This window comes from Carcharodon carcharias, chromosome 2 (genome assembly GCF_017639515.1).
Source record: "Carcharodon carcharias isolate sCarCar2 chromosome 2, sCarCar2.pri, whole genome shotgun sequence".
NCBI lineage: Eukaryota > Metazoa > Chordata > Chondrichthyes > Lamniformes > Lamnidae > Carcharodon > Carcharodon carcharias.
Window position 1 is genome coordinate 184,155,145 of NC_054468.1, and position 21,290 is coordinate 184,176,434.

At 42.8% G+C, this 21,290-nt stretch overlaps 1 protein-coding gene across 2 annotated transcripts in view; it reads left to right on the plus strand.

Moving 5' to 3' along the window:
* Window positions 1-2,916: 2,916 nt before the first annotated feature.
* Window positions 2,917-21,290, plus strand: part of atf3 (activating transcription factor 3) — a 28,379-nt gene continuing 10,005 nt past the window's right edge. The window contains exon 1 of one of the 2 annotated variants that reach the window (XM_041208400.1): window positions 2,917-3,080. In XM_041208400.1, the coding sequence (XP_041064334.1) occupies window positions 2,937-3,080 (144 nt within the window). In that variant the 5' untranslated portion in view covers window positions 2,917-2,936. The remainder of the gene's footprint in view (window positions 3,081-21,290) is intronic. The other variant, XM_041208392.1, reaches the window with a different exon arrangement.

Genomic DNA, 21,290 nt, shown 5'->3' on the forward strand with positions numbered 1-21,290 from the left:
CCTTCAAAATAGCATTTATCATCATTGTTATGAATTTGCTTTGGATAAAAGGGTCAGCTAAATTACTATAATAATAGTTAACAATATAATATTCAAATTCAGCCATCGCATTAAAACAGTGGGTGAGATGAATGTTTCTGTACTCTCTCTAAAAAAACTAAGTTGATTTTTATGTGCGTGGGACCCGCACCTAATTTAGTCTATATGAATAGACGTGCTAAGAAAAATGGTCCCCACCTCTGTTTTAAAGGGACTTGTGAAAGCAGAGAGAGGAATCAAGGCAAAGTAGTTCTGGAACGAATCTTTTAGAAGATCACATCGTTATGGCTGAAAGCTCCTGTTCCAGTGGTGGACTGGAGACGCTAGGGGACAGGTACAAATCAGAGTCAGAGGCGGTTGCGATAAATACTCGGAGAAAATTGCCCACATGGAGTAAAGTATGATTGTGGAACGGTTTGAAAATGGTGGTGAAAATCAAGTCATTTTTGGAGAGAACAAAAGGCTGTGAAACGGGGCTAGGATTGGAGGGGGGTGGGGGGGGTGGGGGGCAGCAGCCTGCCCAGAAGAACATTTAAGTCACTGAACTCCGAATCTTTTGAAGGGTGAAGATGGTGAGTCACTTTTGTTACGAAATCCTCCAATTTATATTCCACAAGAAGTTGCCCTATGTGTTTTTTTTTGCTGTTAGAATTCAAGCTGTGACAAAGTTCATCTAATGCATCATGTGCCAAGAGATCTCTGTGGTTAGAAGGCATAGCGACCGTGACTTAGCATGTGTCTGGTGTACTTAAAACCGAGGACACCCGAATCCAATCTGGTCTATAGCATTTCGGTATTGTTGTTTATTCTGATTAGAAAACCAATATAGGAACCTCTTTTCTGCCTTTATTCAACTGTTTATCCATCAACCAAGAGCTTAGGTTCAACAACAAAAACAAAAATACCTGGAAAAACTCAGCAGGTCTGACAGCATCTGCGGAGAGGAATACAGTTAACGTTTCGAGTCCGTATGACTAAGTCATTCGGACTCGAAACGTCAACTGTATTCCTAAAAAATCAAACTTAAGTTGTGTTCCGAAGTCATGTACATTAAAGCTATCATTTAGGATATTATTTTAAACAGACTTGAAGAGGAAAATAACGACATTCTACTCGTGGGGAGCACCCAACCAGCACATGGACGGTTCCAGAACCTCGCGTTATTGCCTTCAACGTTGTTGCTCTTTGTGAATTAAAATAAAACCTCTATTTATAACCTATTCTGTTTAATGTCACATTTACACCAGAAAAAAATGAACTACAGCTGAGTACGGTGACCATGCTCATTAAAACATACAATTGGAAAACACCGTACAAGATGTACAACAAAGTAATCACTGAAGTTCAGAATGGTCAATTAAATATTGGACCGTAAGTTGGTAACGCGTATCAAGAAGTGAATGTACATTAGTCCAGAAAGATGAAAGCTTCCAGTTTCTTTTCCCTTTTTTAGCATCCTTTACGTAGCTCCAAGACGTCAATTAACAGTTTCGCTATGTTCCGTTAAATTCCTCAGAACCGAGATGGGGAACTTCAAAGTGGGCTGTCCGCATAATTAAACATTACCTACCTCTGTCAAAGAATCCAGGTGGTCAAATACCTTTTCAAGCTTCATTGATCCGCGCAGGTAGACCAATATGGAAGAGCTGAGTTAGTCCTACCCCAAAGTCCGGTGCATTTATTGTGGAACTCAGAGCTATCCGCTGAATAAATGTACCAATCAAAAGGGCAAGTGATTGAGGGGATAACACGGTGGAAAGAAATTCCTTTATTTGTAGTCATCAAAAAAGGTCAATTCAGTGATCACATAGTACGTTACTGATCATCAGATGCCAGCAATATACAGTCAGTCGGCGGTTTTAAAATACTTTTGCACGTTTTGAGGGTATGAATAAGCGGCTAGGGAGGTTCAAACCAGCGTAAAGGTCAAAACTTAAATGATCATCATTAGAACATGGTTTATGAAGTTTAGTTTTCCGGAGTGCTTTCAAGAAACAGCTAGAAACAGTTAGTTCCATGTTAACAGTGTTGAATGAAATATTAACTTACATCGTCAGCTATTATAGCTTCAAATTAGGTGTTTTGAAAAAAAGGCACAATATTTGGGAACGATGTTGCCGTTTGATACCGTGTTTTTCAATGTAGTCCAAGAATCAAGACCATCTGATTGGAGGCTGTACTGTACTTTAAGGTCTGGTTCTGATAATATTATAATAGTTCTTAACTTTTGTTCGAGTTATATGTGCGCGAAAGGTTTATAAAGTGCTGTCCCTCCACTTTCAGTAACACGGATCGTTACTTCTCAAGAGTAAACATCACAGTTTGATATTTGTGACCTTTAGGACTATAATGTAATTTAAAAGCCGAGGTAGGCTTTTAATTCGGTTTCGCCCAATTTGCCAGAGTTTTCTATTTGAGGGATAAAAACTGCGTGCCCTGGAATTCTAGAGCGGCTTCGCTTTGTCTAACTTCAGAAAACACAATGAATGATACCTTTTGTATCCATATAGAGGAAAAGACACGCAGTCAGCGCGGATAAATCTATTAATATTTGTGTTTCATAAAATGAGATACATATTTTCAAAAACAATATTGTCCTGAAAGCGCCTTTTCTATTTTAAGCAAGCAGCCTAAACATCAATGTTCAGCTTCTTTCTCATCAGATGCCTGCTCTCTACGGTCATTTAGCTGTTCGGGGTGACATTTCTTCATTACGATACCATCCCTGAGTTTAATCAAACTGATGTGATCCTCTTATGGTGCGGGCAGCTCAGTTCCCTTGGATTGGGGCTGGTTGCATCATCACAAAGAAAGCTTCCCCCCTCTATAAATAGAATGACGTCAGTTGACTGGGCTTGTAAATACCAGAGGCTCACACTCACTATATAAAGGCAGTGATGCAACCTCGAGCGGTGTTCCGCAAGTTTCCCAAAAAGCGGAGAGGCTCGGCTGCCGAGCGCAGAAAGCGCCGCTTCTTTCACAGCAAAGGATCCTTTTTGCCAAGGGGCGCTGAGCGCACCGACCGACCCCCCTCCCCCGAGGTAGGTCCAAGTTATTCAACACTTGAAACCTCTTCCTAATGAGGGCGGTTCGAGAGTGAGCTGGGCAAGCAGGGGATTAGAAGGCGGTGGCCTCACTTCTTGGTGCTTTTGCTGCCCGATGGGGAAAGTGGTGATTGGAATATCCCCGCGGCGCTGGTCCCGCTCACTCTGGGGCGAGGGCACGGTTCATTCATTCTGTCCGTCCCACAGCGAGTTTACTACGTGGGATCTGTCACAACAACTCATGGGTTGTTGTAAATCCACGGGTCGGGCATAAGCAGGAGGTTCTTGTAAAGCATTCCTGTAATGTACACGGCCTTTCTAAATCGCCACAACTTGTTATTCTGTTGGTGTTGAGTTGATTCAATGAAACTGGTGGTAGTGAGCCTTCGCTGTGACAGTTCACCGAGCGCCAGGTTTTCAGCGGGCTTTTTTTTAAATGTACTTTCACCCGAATGATAACAAGTCACCGTTTTAACCAGGAGTTCAGTGGCTTCAGGCCGGAGAGTTGTTATTTTGCTGTGTAGTGAGTGAACCCCTCCCCCCTCCCCAATATAAAGTAACCAGCGGCCGCAGATCTGCTTAGTCAGAGCATCAACGTCAGTGGGTCAGATGACACGGAGGAGGTTTCCTGTAAAAAGAGCTGATGTTTCCCAATCGCTGTCTTGCTGCAGTTTAGTTCCAAAGTGCATGAGTTGCTGTGCCTGTATCTCTACACATGATGGAAGCATTGAGGATATCAGATCTGATATTATCTGAAGACAGGGTTAATGAACCCACTCTTTTTGTCCCAATTGATCGTTATGTTCCACCTTTTTTCACTTAAGTTCTTACCTGAGTAGCTCTGTGCGCATCAGGGCCAGTACCATTAAACTATCAGAGCAGAGTTATACTGCAGCTTCCGCATTGCCGTTGTGATCAACAGGCGTCAAAGTGAAATGTGAGAAAGGAAAGCTTGTGCCCGGCTTTGAAATGGATCCTGCAATGCTTAACCATTGGGGAGCAGCAACATCATAGTCAGGAGAAGGGCAGCAATAACAACAGGATGGGAAACAAGGCTGGCTGCATGAAATATATTGGTCTCCCTAGAAGACCCTCAGCCCACCCCCCCCCCCCCCCCCCCCACACCCACGGCCCCCAGTGCTTTTGAACCCACGATGTGGTCTGTACCATTTGAAATAATCACTTTTGCTCAAATGTAGTCATCGGAAATAAATGTGCAATAGCTTTCAGACAGTGGTGTAGTGACAAGTGCAGAAGTGGATATAATCTACATCTCATTTGGAATTTCTTTCCCAGAAAGGTTACAAAGCTGAGACAGTATAAAAATATCTCCTAGAAATGCTTTCTTCCATCACCTGCCTAAATTCAGTTGTAATACCAAATCAAAATTGAAACTGCATTGTATTGATCTAATGCATTGCCATTACTGGGCTATATAGTTTTAATTCTGTACATAACAGGACTTGGAATTCTAAGTAAATGCAGAACTCAAAGCTGCCATAAAAAAGAATAGCAGTGTGCCTATATTAATTTGTCCAGTCCATGTAACTGAGTCTGTTCACATAGATGGAGCTGAGGACTGATTAGCTGATGGAGCTGATGGATACCGAATTCTAACTTAATTCTGGGAACAACTTCCAACATGTAGGGGTGATGTTGCTTCTGAACAGATTCAGTTTTTGTTCACACATTCAGTGGGCTTAGTTAGTGGCATTGGAAACTCCCAGGGATGACACCATTTGTGTTTGTGCTATGGAGAATTTAACAGATAGTCCGCAGGTTTCCATGGCAAAGCCATGGTGCAACTATCAGGGAAAAACATTTACTGCAGAAAGGAAAGAGAGACTTCCATTTATATAGCACCTTTTGTATTATAAAGGTGTTTGACAGAGCAAGGGTTAATGTGGGACTGGAGAAATACCACCCACTGTATGATGTAGGAGTCACATGATGTTAGACTGTGTACACTAGGAGAGTCTGGGAGGAGCCAGCAAGGAGGCAGCACCGATGCAGGGCAGTACCTTGGAGATGTATGTAGTTATGAGTTGTTAATGAATGGTTCATGTTCAACCGTACCTCTTAGTGAGACACCAAACAACTTTCCAACACCTTTCACAATCTCAGACTGTTCCATAGTGCTCTGCAGCTAATGAAGTACTTTTGGAGTGTAGTCACTGTTGTAATGTGGGAAATGGTGCCAATTTGCAGATAAACATTCCCACAAACAGCAACATGACAATGACTAGATAATTTGTGTTTTTAATGAATTTGATTGAGGGATAAATATCAACAGGACACCAGCGATAACTCCCCTGCACTTCTTCAAGATAGTGTCATAGGATCTTTTACATCCACCTGAGGGTCTTTGTTTAGGGTCTCAACCAACAGTCAGTACTCCTGACAGTGCAGCACTCTCTTAATATTGCATTCGAGTGTCAGCTGGAGTTTTGTGTTCAAACCCTGGAGTGGAATTTGAACCCATGACCTTCTGACGTAAAAGCAAGAGGCTACCAACAGAGCCATGCTGTCCCGTAAATGGTAAATACAATCCTTGGTTTGAGTTCAGATATGAATTGTTCAAATAATTAAGTGATTTGAAGATGAGATCTCAGTAGGGATGGGAAATGGAGGTTGCACTTTGGTGAATGGACTGGAAACATAAGGAACATTTTTGCTTAAGCACCAGAAAAATATTCTATAGTGTTCGAGACCACTTCCCACTTCTTCTGGTAATGCTTGATATCTGCTGACAGAGAACCGATATTTCTAAGTAGAGATTTGATGATTGTCTTATTGTTTCTTAGTCTTTAGGAAAGAGGCAAAGAACTGTCACCATGACAGCAGTAATAGTGATACTGTAATATTAGGTTGAGTAACTGGTGCATTGTGTACTTCACAAGGCAAAACTGATTCGTACTCAGTTCAGCATTACCTTCTAGTCTGTAGAGAGTTAAATACTGAACGCCATAACAGTAGTTTTACAATTCTCTAACTTTCCCACCCAACTCAATTTACAGTGCCTTGTAATGGTACTTTTCTATTGTGGTATTATAGTTGTAGAAATATAAAAATACCTGCATTCATATGGTGCTTTTCATGACTTCAGGACATTGCAAAGTGCTTTAAAGTGAATGAAGTGTAGTCACTGTTGTAATGTAAGAAACATGGCAGCCAATTTGTGCATTGCTCGCTCTCTCAAACAGCAGTGATAATGATCAGAATTTATTTTTGTGATATTGGTTAAAGGATAAACATTGGCAGAACACCAGGGAGAAATCCCATGTAGTTTTTCAAAGTGGTGCCAAGGGATCTTTTATGTCCACAGAAGAGGACAGACAGGGCATCGGTTTAAAGTTTCACCTCCGACAGTGCAGGACTCCCTCAGTACTGCAGTGAGACATCAGCCTAAATCTTTGTGCTCAAGTCTCTGGAGTGATTAACCCCATAGCTTTTGACTCAGGGATGAGAGTACTACCAGCGTGTGGGCAAAATCTTCCCTCAGGCTTCTAAACCCTGCTGTAAAGCTTAAATGTGCATCAGAACCTACACTGGCAGGTAAATGAGGGAGAAGGTACTTCAAAATGGAGCTATGCTCTCTCCAACTTTGTCAAAGTTTAAATAAAAAATGGCTTCTTTTGGCAGGCCACCTATGTAGGGTGAGTGGAAGTAGGGTGAACCCCTCTATAAAGACAACCTGCAGCTGCTGGGTACCCCAGCAGTAGGCAAGACCTCTGGGCCTGCCTTGAGCACTTTGCCCCTTGATCTGCTGCTGGTAGGCCACCTCCAGGCAGCTAAACTGGCTCCTGCCGCATCCAGGAACCTGGAGGCTGACTAGAAAATCCCATTTGGCCCCTGTTAACAGGCCTTCATTGCTACTTAACTGGTTTAATTGGCTACTTGCGCATGCAGGTGGCTGACCCTGGTGCCCCCTCAACCCCATCCTGCCTCCAGAAAACAGCTCAGGGGCGGGATAGAGCTGGGGAACCAGTATGCAGGCTGAAGGCACAATTTTTAGTGCCTACCTGCCTCCATTCCCAGTCCAAGCCGGATCTAAGAATCAAGCCTTGTCTGTTTGTGATGCAATATGCATGATACCATAATGGAAAAGCAAATTTACAAAGTACTTTAATAACATAACTGTACTTTTGGTCAAGCCCACATTCTTGGTATAATAAATCATTTTATGCGTAATATCTGACAAAATAGTATCTGGTTTGAATTTGCCACAGCATTTGAATTTTTTTTCTCTGTTAGCTTTAATACCAGACCAAAATGTGAGAATTTGAATGTAATGCTTGTAAAAATTGTAAAGCTTCAATAACCCTATATATTGAGACTAGTTTTCCAAGTCACTTTTGAAGGTGAATGGTAACTCATATTTTGCAAATGTGTTATCAATGTCATTGATATTTTCAATGCATATATTCCGGTAATAAGACCAAAGATTTCCTATACAATTTTTCAATGGTGATGGCAGCCCTTTAATTGTAGCTGTGCATTTCCTCACTTATCATCTGGTACTTGTTGAAGATCAATGGACCAATAATACTTGAATAACCACATTAGCCGGACTATGAAGGGTCAGAATAAAGAAACTACTAGAGTATTGCAGAATAATTGCATCACATACTTCAGAGAAAGTTATAAACAAGGAATTATCTTGTGCCAGTTATAGGGGAATATGGTTAAGTAAACTTCTAGATCATCAAAAGCCTAATATAATTATTATTCTTAGAGATTGAAGGCCTTTCTAGCTTATCAGTTGGAGGCTACAACTTTAATAATGTAAGATACTCCAATGACACAGTTCTTATTTCCAACTCTGAAGAGAGACTGCAAAAGATTTTGGATAGAGTATTGAGTGAAAGTGAGAAGAAAAGGCTGAGTGTAAATTATAAGAAAGCAAAATGTCTCATTGTCCAAAAAGAAAATCATACCAGAATGTAAAATCACAGTGACGAATGAAAATGTCACACAGGTAGACAAATTTTGTTACTTAGGCAGTATGTTAACATCGACAGAGTGCAACCAAGAAATAAGATGAAGGATTGGAATGGTGAAAGATGCATTTCAAAAGATGAAAAAGATCATGATCAACACAAAATTAGCCACGGAAACAAAGCTGAGAATCCTGGAATCCTACCTCACACTGAGTTTGACATACGGAAGTGAGTGTTGGACGATCAGTGAAGCAATGCAGAGAAGAATTGAAGCTGCAGAGTTGTGGTTCAAGGCGAATAATGAAGATATCTTGGATAAGTCACATTACCAGTGAAGAGGTGCTAGTAAAATCTGAGTCTGAAAGAACTCTGCTGACCAAAATCAGGAAAAGCCAGTTGGAATTTCTTGGGCATATAAGTCATTATTTATAAAACAAAAATAAAAATACCTGGAAAAACACAGCAGGTCTGGCAGCATCTGCCGAGAGGAACACAGTTAACGTTTTGAGTCCATATGACTCTTCAACAGGACTAAGTAAAAGTAGAAAAGAGGTGAAATATAAGCTGCTTAAAGGGGGGGAGGGTGGTGTCGGAACAAGTAGAGCTGGATAGAGGGCCAGTGATAGGTGGAGATAACCAAAAGATGTCACAGACAAAAGGACAGAAGAGGTGTTGAAGGTGGTGATATTATCTAAAGAATGTGCTAATTAAGGGTAGAAAGGAGGACAAGCAAGGTACAGATAGCCCTAGTGGGGCTGGGGTGGAGTGCAGGAATTGAAATAGGCTAAAAGGTAGAGATAAAACAATGGATGGAAATGCATTTAAAAATAATGGAAATAGGTGGAAACATAAAAATCTATATAAATTATTGGGAAAAAAAGGGGGGGATCGGAAAGGGGGTGGGGATGGAGGAGAGAGTTCATGATCTAAAATTGTTGAACTTAATATTCAGTCTGGAAGACTGTAAAGTGCCTAGTCGGAAGATGAGGTGCTCATGAACTCTCTCCTCCATCTCCACCTCCTTTCCAATTCCCCCCTTTTTTCCCAATAATTTATATAGATTTTTCTTTTCCCACCTATTTCCATGATTTTTAAATGTATTTCCATTCATTGTTTTATCTCTACCTTTTAGCCTATTTCAATCCCTTCACCCCACCCCACCCCCACTAAGGCTATCTGTACCTTGCTTGTCCTGCTTTCTACCCTTAATTAGCACATTCCTTAGATAATATCACCACCTTCAACACCTCTTTGTCCTTTTGTCTGTGACATCTTTTGGTTATCTCCACCTATCACTGGCCCTCTATCCAGCTCTACCTATCCCACCCCCCCTTAAACCAGCTTATATTTCACCTCTCTTCTATTTTTACTTAGTTCTGTTGAAGAGTCATACAGACTCGAAACATTAACTGTTTTCCTCTCCGCAGATGCTGTCAGACCTGCTGAGTTTTTCCAGGTAGTTTTATTTTTGTTTTGGATTTCCAACTTCCGCAGTTTTTTGCTTTTATCTCATTATTTATAATGTCTGATGCTGATGGGTAAGATCGATGGTAAAAGAAATCGAGGTAGACAAAGAATGATCTTTTTAAAGAGCCTTACAAACTGGATGAATGTACCTCCAACGCCTCCAGAGCAAGATTAACATGGAGGTCCATGGTCGTCAAAGTCCTTTCAGGGTATGGTGCTTGACGAGGCAGAGAATATAATTAAATACAAAATACAATGCACCCTGTTTTAAAGATCACCAGAATAGGGAAAATACATATACCCATAATAGCCATCTAATGGCATCATTTAATGGCATTATCAATGAGGCATTCATTCTAATTTGAATCTCCATTAAGATCATGACTATTGGTTTACAAAAAAGTACAAAGCTGTTTGTCCTAATGTAATATGTTGTTGATTAACTTTGGTTATGGGACTTTCAACAAAGTAGATCTAAGGGTAGATTTCCTCTTAGTTAAATATGATCTCAAAGGGGATGAGTATCAGTGTCCATTAAATGACTGATGTGTTCAATAGAGGAAATTCCACAAACTGCAGTCATAATCTTTTTATGAGTAATAGTGAGAGAGGAAAAATACAATTTGCTGAGTCATTGTTAATTAGTAACAATGAGTTTGAAGGTCAAAAGTGAACTTTGTGATAGTAATTTAAATTAACTAGTTTCAGTGCTTTGTGTTCACTTTTGGGATTTGATTTAATCCTATCGTATACATGACAAACGTTCCAGAAATTGAAGTTCGTACTTCACTTGTGGTTAGGTTAAAACTGTCACAGCTACATCATCCTCATTGCCAAAGTTTCTCCTGACAGCTGATGAGCAGCATTTGCAACTCACCCTTGTTCCAATTTGTCCTCTGTGTCGTTGGGGTGGTGGTGTGTTTGAGAGAAGTAACGTGACCATTGTAGCCACCTGGACTATTCGTGACTGTGCAATAGACATGGGCATTAAAATAAAAATGGAATCCACAAATACTGTAAATTGGAAATAAAATTAAAAAACTGCACAGGTGATCATTCAGTCTGAGGGAGACAAATAAGTCAGCATTTTAGATAGTGCCTGTCATCAAAACCACTTACCAGTTTTTATGTCAAATTGACATGCCCTGCCTCTTGGCTTTGCACTTGAAGAAACATGCCATTTGCATATGCTGGCATGCTCTAGCAGAGGTTTAAAACTGCATTGAATGTTGTAATAAAAGGCCAAATTTTCCCATGGCTTCAGGACCCCTATCGGGACAAAGTGCATTTGCTGGCAGGAGACCAGCTGCACAATCTTCCCCGGGGATGGCTTCCTACTTGATGGCCAGCAGCTGCGGTGCCTCAGAAAACCAGCGGGAGAAGTGGGCACTGCTGAGACAGGCCAGGCATGGCAAGGGCACCTCAACATGGAGACGCCTTTGGGGGTGTGGATGCCAATTGAAAAATCAAGCAAGCCAAAGCCATTAGGCTTCTCAGAGCAGAAGGGAAACCCCAGCGGCAGAATAGTTTGGATTGTGGGTGTGAACTTTCCTGCCTGCAGCCCTGTCGTTGGGGCATGGAGCTGATGGCCCCCGACCTGCTGCAGGGAGTCTGCTTCCAATGAGCTGACAGCCTTATCATGTGGCCGGGGGTGGGGGGCGGGCCCGCTCCGCCAGTGGCAAAAAACCAATAAGGCCGCAAAATAACCTCAAATTGAGGCCTTAACATTGTTATTTGGCTCCCCACCTCCTTGGAATGGGCAGCCAAATGGCTTCCCAGTACAACCCTGGGAAAGCCTCCCAGAGGCAGTCACCATAATGCGGCACCACCACCCACCCACCCCAAGCCTGCCAATGCACTAACATTGAGATTCAGGTTTTATAAATGGGGGCCTAGAGTACAGGAGCAAAGAAATAACCCATTTGTACAAGGCAGTATTTAGGCTGTAGTTATAGCACTATACATAGTTTTGAGAGCCTCATGGTGGTGAGGACATTAAAAGAGTAACTTCATCAGGTTGACACCAGGTATCAGAAACCATAGTTATGTAGAAAGGGTGGAGATATTGGGAATATTTCCATTGGAGCAGAGCAGGTAAGTGGAGATTCCATAGAGTTTTATAATTTTATGGAGGGTTTCAATAAGATAAATGGAAAAGGATTAGATCATCTAGTTGGAGATTCAGTGACCAAGGACCTTTACTTTGAAATAGTCACTGAGAGTGCGGAGAGAAGTTATGAGAAATTATTTTTATCAGATAGTTGTTGGAGCATGAAATATTTTGTTGCAGGGAGTGGCTGAAGCAAAGACTGTGGCTAAACAGCATTTTGGGAACAGATTAGGGGAGTGGAAATAGCTTTGAATTCGAACAAAGAGCCGATACAGACAATAGGCAGAAGGAACAAAAATAAAAATACCTGGAAAAACTCAGCAGGTCTGGCAGCATCTGCAGAGAGGAACACAGTTAACGTTTCAAGTCCATATGACTCTTCAACAGAACTACATAAAAATAGAAAAAAGGTGAAATTTAAGCTGGTTTAAGGGGGTGGGGGGGTTGGGTGGGACAAGCAGAGCTGGATAGAGGGCCAGTGATAGGTGGAGATTGCCAAAAGATGTCATAGACAAAAGGACAAAGAGGTGTTGAAGGTGGTGATATTATCTAAGGAATGTGCTAATTAAGGGTAGAAAGCAGGATGAGCAAGGTACAGATAGCCCTAGTGGGGGTGGGGTGGGGTGAAGGGAAGGGATCGAAATAGGCTAAAAGGTAGAGATAAAACAATGGATGGAAATACATTTAAAAATAATGGAAATAGGTGGGAAAAAAAGCTATATAAATTATTGGGGAAAAAAGCTATACCTATCCCACCCACCGCCCCCACCACCACCCACCCACCAACCAAACCCCCCCCCCACCTCCCCCACCACCCCCCCACCCCCCTAGAGCAGCTTATATTTCACCTCTTCTATTTTTAATTTGTTCAGTTGAAGAGTCATGCGGACTCGAAACATTAACTGTGTTCCTCTCCGCAGATGCTGCCAGACCTGCTGAGTTTTTCCAGGTATTTTTATTTTTGTTTTGGATTTCCAGCATCTGCAGTTTTTTGCTTTTATCTTAATAGGCAGAAGGACCTTTACTGTGCTATAAACCTAGATAGCCTAATTGCATTACAAATGGTAACAACAACAGTATTGAGTTCCATCTACAGTGCAATATGTTGATGGGATGAAAATGATGTGACAATGATTGAACGATGTATCCGAACATACAAATTAGGAGCAGGAGTAGGCCATTTGGCCCCTCAAGCCTGCTCCACCATTCAATAAGATCATGGCTGTTCTGAGTTTTCCACATTCCTGCCTATCCCTTATAATCTTTCATTCTCTTACTTATCAAGAGCCTATCCATCTCTGCCTTAAAAATATTAAGACTCTGCTTCCACTGCTTTTTGAGGAAAAGAGTTCCAAAGACTCAAGGCCCTCCGAGGAAAAAAATTCTCCTCATTTCTGTCTTAAAAGGGTGACTTCTTATTTTTAAAACGTGACCCCAGGTTCTAGATTCTCCCACAAGAGGAAACATCCTTTCCGCATCCACCCTGTCAAGGCAAATTGGCCTCAACTCCAATAAGATCAATACATGGTAACATTAAATAACCCTGGGCAGAATTTCACCCATGTCAGGCAGGCATGGGGCCAGGGGGTGGGGTGTGGTCAGGAAGCTGACCGCCACCTGCGATCGGGGCCAGAAGGCAATTTCACACTGGCGGGGCCAATTAAGGGCTCACCTAGTGTAAAACGTGAGTGGCAGCGCTCAGCGCTGCCTGTACCGGCAGGGGCAGGAGTGCATATGTGCATTTCACAATCTCCCTGAGGCACAGAGCTGCCTCAGGGAGATGAGTTATATAAAAGAAAATAAATATGTAATGAAACATGTCCCCTCATGTGACTCTGTGACATGAGCAGGGACATGTTAATAATTAAGTTTTAACATTATTTTATTTTTATTTGCTTTAGGAATCCTCATCCCGCCTGTGGATGAGGTTTCCTAAAAAGTCCAAAGGCCACTTGGCCTTTTCCCTTACCTGTCAACCGTAAGGTTGGATGGACAGCGAAAAATTCAACTTAATTGATAATTTAATGGTCTTAACAGGCCTTTTAATTGTTGGCGGGCATGCTGCCAACTCAGGTGTGCGCCCACCGAATGAAATATCCCACGACTGCGTGTTGACATCGGGATGCTCGCCCGACATCAATGTGCATCATTTTACACTCAAGTGGGTCGGGTGCGCACCTGCCCACCAAGCGAAAAATTTTTCCCCCAGTTTAGTAATGCAACTTGTTTGCTTGTGAACAAGAAAATGAACAACACAGGGTCTTTAAATCCTGGCCACATAATAAATTGATGTAAATGCCCAGCAAAGTTTTGCAGTTCCAAAGAAACACTAGATAGAATTTACTGCATATAAACAAACCATTTGACCCAACAGGTCTATGCCAACGTTTGTGCTCCACAAGGCCTCTCATCTTACTATTTCTGACCTTATCAATATATTCTTCTGTTCCTTCTTCCCTCTTGCACTTATCTAATTTCCCCTTAAATGCATCTATGTTAATCGCTCAACTACCCTTGTGGTAATGAATTTCATTCTCACCACTTGCTGTATAAAGAAGTTCCTCCTGAATTCCTTATTGGATTCATAGTGACTATCTTGTACCTGTGACCCTTCATCCCCTGCACCCACAAACCCACACCAACCCATTAGTGTAAACAGCTGCTTTATGCCTTCCCTACCAAATCCTTTCATAATATTAAGGACCCATCAGGTCACTGCTCAGTTTCCCTTTTGCAGAGACAAGAACCTGGCTTGTTCAATCTTTCCTGATAGTTGTGCCCTCTTAGTTCTGGTATCACCCTTGTAAATCTCTTTTTGCACTTTCTCCAGCGTTTCTATATCCGTTTTGTAATAATACTTTTAGTGCGGTCTGATCAATGTTCCAAGCATTTAACATTTAAAGTCTACAGCTGAAGTAAACTCAGTTAATCCCTGAAATGCCAACTCGTGATAGGAAACAAAAGGTTAATGAAGTTCAAAGAATAAACAGTTTGACTCATGTAGCCTAGCTAAATACAATGTTAATGACTGCAGCAGGAAAAGAAATGAATCATGCCAATTGTCTGTTTGAACTGCTTTTAGATGTTTAAAGGTGTATTTTCCTGGGACTTGATTTGTATGTAAATGTGGCAGTTTTACAAGCAGAATGGTAATGTCAAACAGACAAAAAGTGGTGGCGGGAGGAGGGAAGTCCTATTTAAACTTCATGGAAATGGATTATATCCTGCGTTCCAGAAAAAATATTTTAGGCCAGAGCTGCCAGGCAATCATTGTGGAAAGGACCCCCCACCACTCCCCAAAGAATGGCCTGTGACTGCAGCTGTTGTTGTGTGGTAAAAGTGACTCCGGCGGGGGAAGTAGGTATAGGAGACCTCATGGGCCACCCAGTGAGTACTGGCAAGCCACCTCCAGGCTCCTGCTCTCAGTGGGAGGCCTGCCCAGCAGCGTCACCAATCTGCCAACTTACATATGAAAATGGACTCTGGCCACTGCTGTGTGTATAATTCTAGCCACTTCCACCACACCTCCAGCAAGATTGGCCAGAGGTGGGAGCTCATCCGCCTGCTGATCCAATGGCTTCTCCATCCTGCCATCAGGTTTGCTTTGGAGAAGTGTGATTTTCTGTCTGAAGTGACCCAATGTGTTTCAGGGGTCCCTCACAGCTCCAGCACTAATGACCATGAGATGGCGAGTACCCTTTTTAAGTAGCGCTTGAACTCGGCTTCAATGCCATATTTACTCCCAAACAGTTGGTCACTATTAGAGGGCATTAGGTGAAGCACTAGTCATTACCATGCCTCTTTAATAAGTGCTTGCAGGTATTTTTTGTGGTGATCAATTATTTAATGAGTATCGGGGTGGCTGTATCTAGTGCTGGCTTCGACTCCTTTACCGAGCCTTGTGTGAAACATGAGCTAAACCAGCAGTTAACTTGTTTAGCTAAATCCCAGCCTTACTGAAAAGCTTCAGTCTTCCAACAAACTGACACTTGTTCCCAATGAACAGAATCTTCCTCCTTGTCCTGCTTTGTAATATGGTGTTAAAATTTGTAATTCTGCTGTCCCGTCTGGTAGCATCCTACATGGGCAGTACGAATCTGAAGCCATGACCAGAGTACCATGCTCCAAGTTGTGCATCATATTTCTATGCCTGTGTTTCATGAGCTTGGACCTTTTCCCATTGTACCATTTGTCCCCATTTGGATCTCAACTGTAGTTCTCATAAGTATCCCCTTTAATACCTAAACAACTCTATCACCTATGTCAGTTATCCAGCTCCAGGGAAGAATTGCACAGAAGTATGTAACTTGCCCTGCAACGGTCCATAAATCTAAAAAGTAAGTTACTGACAAACAAGATGATTCCATTTAACCTTTGCGTTCTGGGGCTGCCTGCTCTGTCTGTTGTGTAAAAGCAAAAAACTGCGGATGCTGGAAATCCAAAACAAAAATAAAAATACCTGGAAAAACTCAGCAGGTCTGACAGCATCTGCGGAGAGGAAAACAGTTAATGTTTCGAGTCCGTATGACCCTTCAACAGAACCAAGGAACTATAGAAAAGAGGCGAAACACAAGCTGGTTTAAGGGGGGGGCGGGGGGGAGTGGGACAAGTAGAGCTGGATAGAGGGCGAGTGATAGGTGGAGATAACCAAAAGATGTCATAGACAAAAGTACAAAGAGGTGTTGAAGATGGTGACATTATCCGAGGAATGTGCTAATAGGTGACATTAAGGGTAGAAAGCAGGACGAGCAAGATACAGATAGCCCTAGTGGGGGTGGGGTGGGGGGAAGGGATCGAAATAGGCCAAAAGGTAGAGGTAAAACAATGGATGGAAATACATTTAAAAATAAAGGAAATAGCGGGAAAAGAAAAATCTATATAAATTATTGGAAAAAAGGGGGATCGGAAAGGGGGTGGGGATGGAGGAGAGAGTTCATAATCTAAAATTGTTGAACTCAATATTCAGTCCGGAAGGCTGTAAAGTGCCTAGTCGGAAGATGAGGTGCTGTTCCTCCAGTTTGCATTGAGCTCCACTGGAACATTGCAGCAAGCCAAGGACGGACATGTGGGCACGAGAGCAGGGTGGAGTGTTGAAATGGCAAGCAACAGGGAGGTCTGGGTCATGCTTGCGGACAGACCGAAGGTGTTCCGCAAAGCAGTCACCCAGTCTGCATTTGGTCTCTCCAACCACATTGGGAGCAATGAATGCAGTAGACTAAATTGAGGGAAGTGCAAGTGAAATGCTGCTTCACTTGAAAGGAGTGTTTGGGCCCTTGGACGGTGAGGAGAGGCAGGTATTGCACCTTCTGCGGTTGCATGGGAAGGTGCCGTCGGAGGGGGTTGAGGTGTAGGGGGTGATGGAGGAGTGGACCAGGGTGTCCCAGAGGGAATGATCCCTGCAGAATGCTGCCAGGGGTGGGGGGTGAAGGTAAGATGTGTTTGGTGGTGGCATCATGCTGGAGTTGGCGGAAATGGTGGAGGATGATCCTTTGAATGTGGACGGTAGTGGGGTGATAAGTGAGGACAAGGGGGACCCTATCATGGTTCTGGGAGGGAGAGGAAGGTGTGAGGGCGGATGCGTGGGAGATGGGCTGGACACGGTTGAGGGCCCTATCAACCACTGTGGGTGGAAAACCTCGGTTAAGGAAGAAGGAAGACATGTCAGAGGAACTGTTTTTGAAAGTGGTATCATCAGAACAGATGTGACGGAGGTGAAGGAACTGAGAGAATGGGATGGAGTCCTTACAGGAAGCGGGATGTGAGGAGCTGTAGTCGAGGTAGCTGTGGGAGTCGGTAGGCTTGTAATGAATATTGGTGAACAACCTATCACCAGAAATAGAGAGAGAGAGATCAAGGAAGGGAAGGGAAGTGTCAGAGATGGACCATGTGAAAATGATGGAGGGGTGGAAATTGGAAGCAAAATTAATAATTTTTTCCAGGTCCAGACGAGAGCATGAAGCAGCACTGAAACAATCATCAATGTACCGGAGAAAGAGTTGTGGGAGGGGGCCGGAGTAGGACCTGAACAAGGAATGTTCCACATATCTGCTGTGTATTTGACCTAGATGTGATTATGGTCGAATCTGGAGCCAGCTACTTTGTCATCTTGCTTTTTCTTCTCCTGCGTGTTAAAATAAACCCAGCTTTGTTTTATTCAGCTATGGTTTTCAGTGGTCATTATTTTAAAATTGAAACTTACAATTACTGAGGGCTTGTGTATCACCAAGGAAGGTTTTTATAGGACTAAAGATAACAAGATTGCTCCACTGCCTATGTGAAGGCGATTGGGAGCAGTTCTCTTGGTCGGGGTGGCCTCTTCCTGTGTGACAATTGGTGCCTTCAATGATGTCTAGTGTAATGTTGCCATCAGAAATGTAGCCAAGGTCCATGATTTGTGGTGAACACTACTGTAACAGCTATGTTTAAGTCTGTAGTTTGCCAATGACCACATCAGTGCAGTCCACTCAAATTCTCAAAATAAATGGAGTGTAATTAGAGGAAAAATTACAGACTCGATCTTTCACTGTTTTTACTGTGACTCTGTATGAGGGTGGCATTCATCATGTTGGATGCCCAGAAGCTGTGTGTCTGTTATCAGATAGGTTTCACACTTACATGCTAAAGTCAGTTCATAAGCATTAGCCCGTGCCATCAGTTTAAACAAGATGGTATTATTTAATGAACTCAGTCTTTCGGGGTATTACAACTTTTAAATTATAAGAATTTGTTGAAAAACATGTTGAGCTGTTATATTTTATACTGTGGGGATGAGTTTCAGTCTTTTGTGCTAGAGACTGCTAAAGGGCTCATTTCTATGAATCTTGGTTCTGAATGCCAAGTGCAATATGAGGCAGCAGTCATATAAATGAATAGCTATTGATTTCACACCGATTTACTGGAAGACATCTTAATTAACAGTCACTCACATGGGCGTGCTAGAGATTGTCACCTTCCTGTTGTTGGATCTTGCCTGGTGCTGCAAGACCTACTGCTGTTGATTTATTGCTGAGTGTTTGTGGTTAAACCAATAGCACTTTGCAAATTGATTCTTCCAGAAAATGTACCTAGATAGTTTGAAAAACAATTGCTGCGTAAATTGATCTTCTCCAGTGTGTACTGGGCTATTTGATGAATATCTAGTACAGTGTGAATGTTTGTCGAGTTCTATTTGTTCTCTCTTTGCTTTTAGGTTTGGATAAATGCTGTCACTGAGAGTGACGTGAGCACTTCAGCAATCTGTTACAGTATGCACTCATCTATCTATAGACCTGCCCCCTGCCTGGTACTTTACAGGATGACAATGCATCTTTTAAAGAGGAGCGGAAGTTTGGAATTTTGGCCCAAATATCTTCCGATATTGGGAGAGGCCTCTGACTCAACATATGTCACTGGCGCGTGGCGGAACCCTAAGAAGTCCTGACATGCACACATCCGCGGTACTTAGGCGGGAAGTTTAAAGTTCCATCTGCTGGTTTTCCTCTGCCTGGATTGCTCTGCGGTTCCAATGACACCTGGCCAGAACCTCGGAGACTTAGGCCTGAACTTTCAGCTTGGCAGGCGGGCGCGATCGGTGGGACCAGAAGCGGTTGGGAAACAGACCACTGATTGTGATCAGCCCCCAACAGTGATTTCATGTAGGCTGGCCAATTAATGGCCAGCCAATGTGAAACGGGTGCTGAAAACCTCAGTGCTGGAGGGGAGGTTGGTGGTGTAGAAGGGTGGGCAATGATGTTTCCGTGGGCATGACTGAGTGCTGAGAGCTGCCTCAGGGAGCTGCAGACGCGAAAACCATGAGGTAAAGTTTTGAAAATCAGGAAAAAAATGTTCAAGCATCACAATCAGGCACCTGAAAATACAGATGATAAAAATGCTGTCCATAGATTTTTATTTTTATTTTATTTAATAATGGAAATTTCATCCCGCCTTCGAATGAGATTTGATGAAAAATGCAAAGTCCGCATGGCCGATTCACCCATCCGCCATCTGTAAGGTTAGATGGACCATGAAATGCGTCATTAATGGGTTTGATTGCCCTCTTAACTGTCGGCAGGCGGGCTTCCAACTTTTGCGTGCCCGGCAAGTGAAATATCACGTCAGCACAGGATGATGTCGGGATGCTTACCCGACGTCTTCCTGTGCGATTTTACGCCCAATCGGGTCAGGCGTGCACCTGCCTGCGGGATGTAAAATTCTGCAGGGGGATGTTTGCTTTCTGCTTAGCTTGGTTTTTACATGGATTTACTTAGAGCTTTGCATAGCAGAAATAAAACCAGCGTAGCTCTTAAGTAAATCACCTGGAGGGTCAAAGCACTCCAGAGCCCACAGCAATGTTCACCCCTCCACCCCCTCCTTCATGGCAATTGTCACCCCTCTCAGGAATGATACAAGCAAAATACTTTGGATGCTGGAAATCTGAAATAAAAATTCAGCAGGTCTGGCAGTGCCTGTGGAGAGAGAAACAGTTAACGTTTCAAGTCTGTATGGCTTCTTCAGAGCTAAAAAGAAGTAGAAATGTGATGGCCCAGTGCGGGGAGGGGGTTTGAGGGAAAAAGGATTTTAAAAAAAAAGCAAATTAAACAAATAAAAGGACAAAATAAATTTTTTTAAAAAATAATGAATTAGCTAATAAAACAATGGATTTAAAAAGGGGTCAAGATGGAGGAGAGAGTTCATGGTCTGAAGTTGTTGAACTCAATGTTAAGGCCGGAAGGCTATAAATTGGAAGATGAGGTGCTGTTCCTGCAGTTTGCATTGGGAACATTGCAGCAGGCCAAGGAGGGATATGAGAGCAGGATGGTGTGTTAAATGACAAGTGACAGGAAGGTCTGGGTCATGCTTGTGGACTGAATGAAGGTCAAGCGACTGAGCAAAGTGGTCACCCAGTCTGCGTTTGGCCTCACCAATGTAGAATTTTATTTTTATTATTTCAGTTATTTGCTTGTTTTTTTTTATCCTTTGTCCCCAAATGCCCACTTCCCCCACGGGGGCATTTGTCACTTGTTTTTATGTTTTGCTTTCAGAGTGCTGATCCTTGTTCTGCTACTAACAGCTTCTGCTATCTTACCTTTATGCCACCATTAGCACCTTCTTTTACTCTTTAGCAGTACCACTAACAGTTCCTTTGTCTTGTGTCCATGACAGTTTTGTCAATTTCTCCTTAGCTGTCACGCATCCCCGATCTTCTATCTCATCCCCATTGCTCCACCCCTCTTAAACAGTATAAAACCTGTCACATTTCTACTTCGCTTTAGCTTTGAAGAAGAGTCATATGAACTTGAAACTTTAACTCTTTCTCTCTCCACAGATGCCAAACCTGAGTTTTTCCAGCATTTTTCTGTTTTTATACCCTTTCAGCAATGTACACCCCACTTCACAGCAATATTCATCAACACTACGCCCACCCCCAATAGTGCTCATCCCCTCTCCTGACTCATCTTTCTGAATCCCTGGCTCTTGACTGGCTGATGTGTCAACATTGTTGGGAGCTGGGGGTGGGACATGTGCATTTTCCTCTGGTTAGGGAGGGTGGGGTGTGGTGAACATTGTCAGGGGGTGGGGGTTAGCATTGTTGGGGGTGGGGGGCGGTAATGAGCAGTGTTAGTGTTGTCAGCTCCATTTAATGTAAGCCAATGGAGTGAAGACAGGTCATAAGGGGCGTGTCTTCAGCTCATGATGAGAAAGGGGGCATGG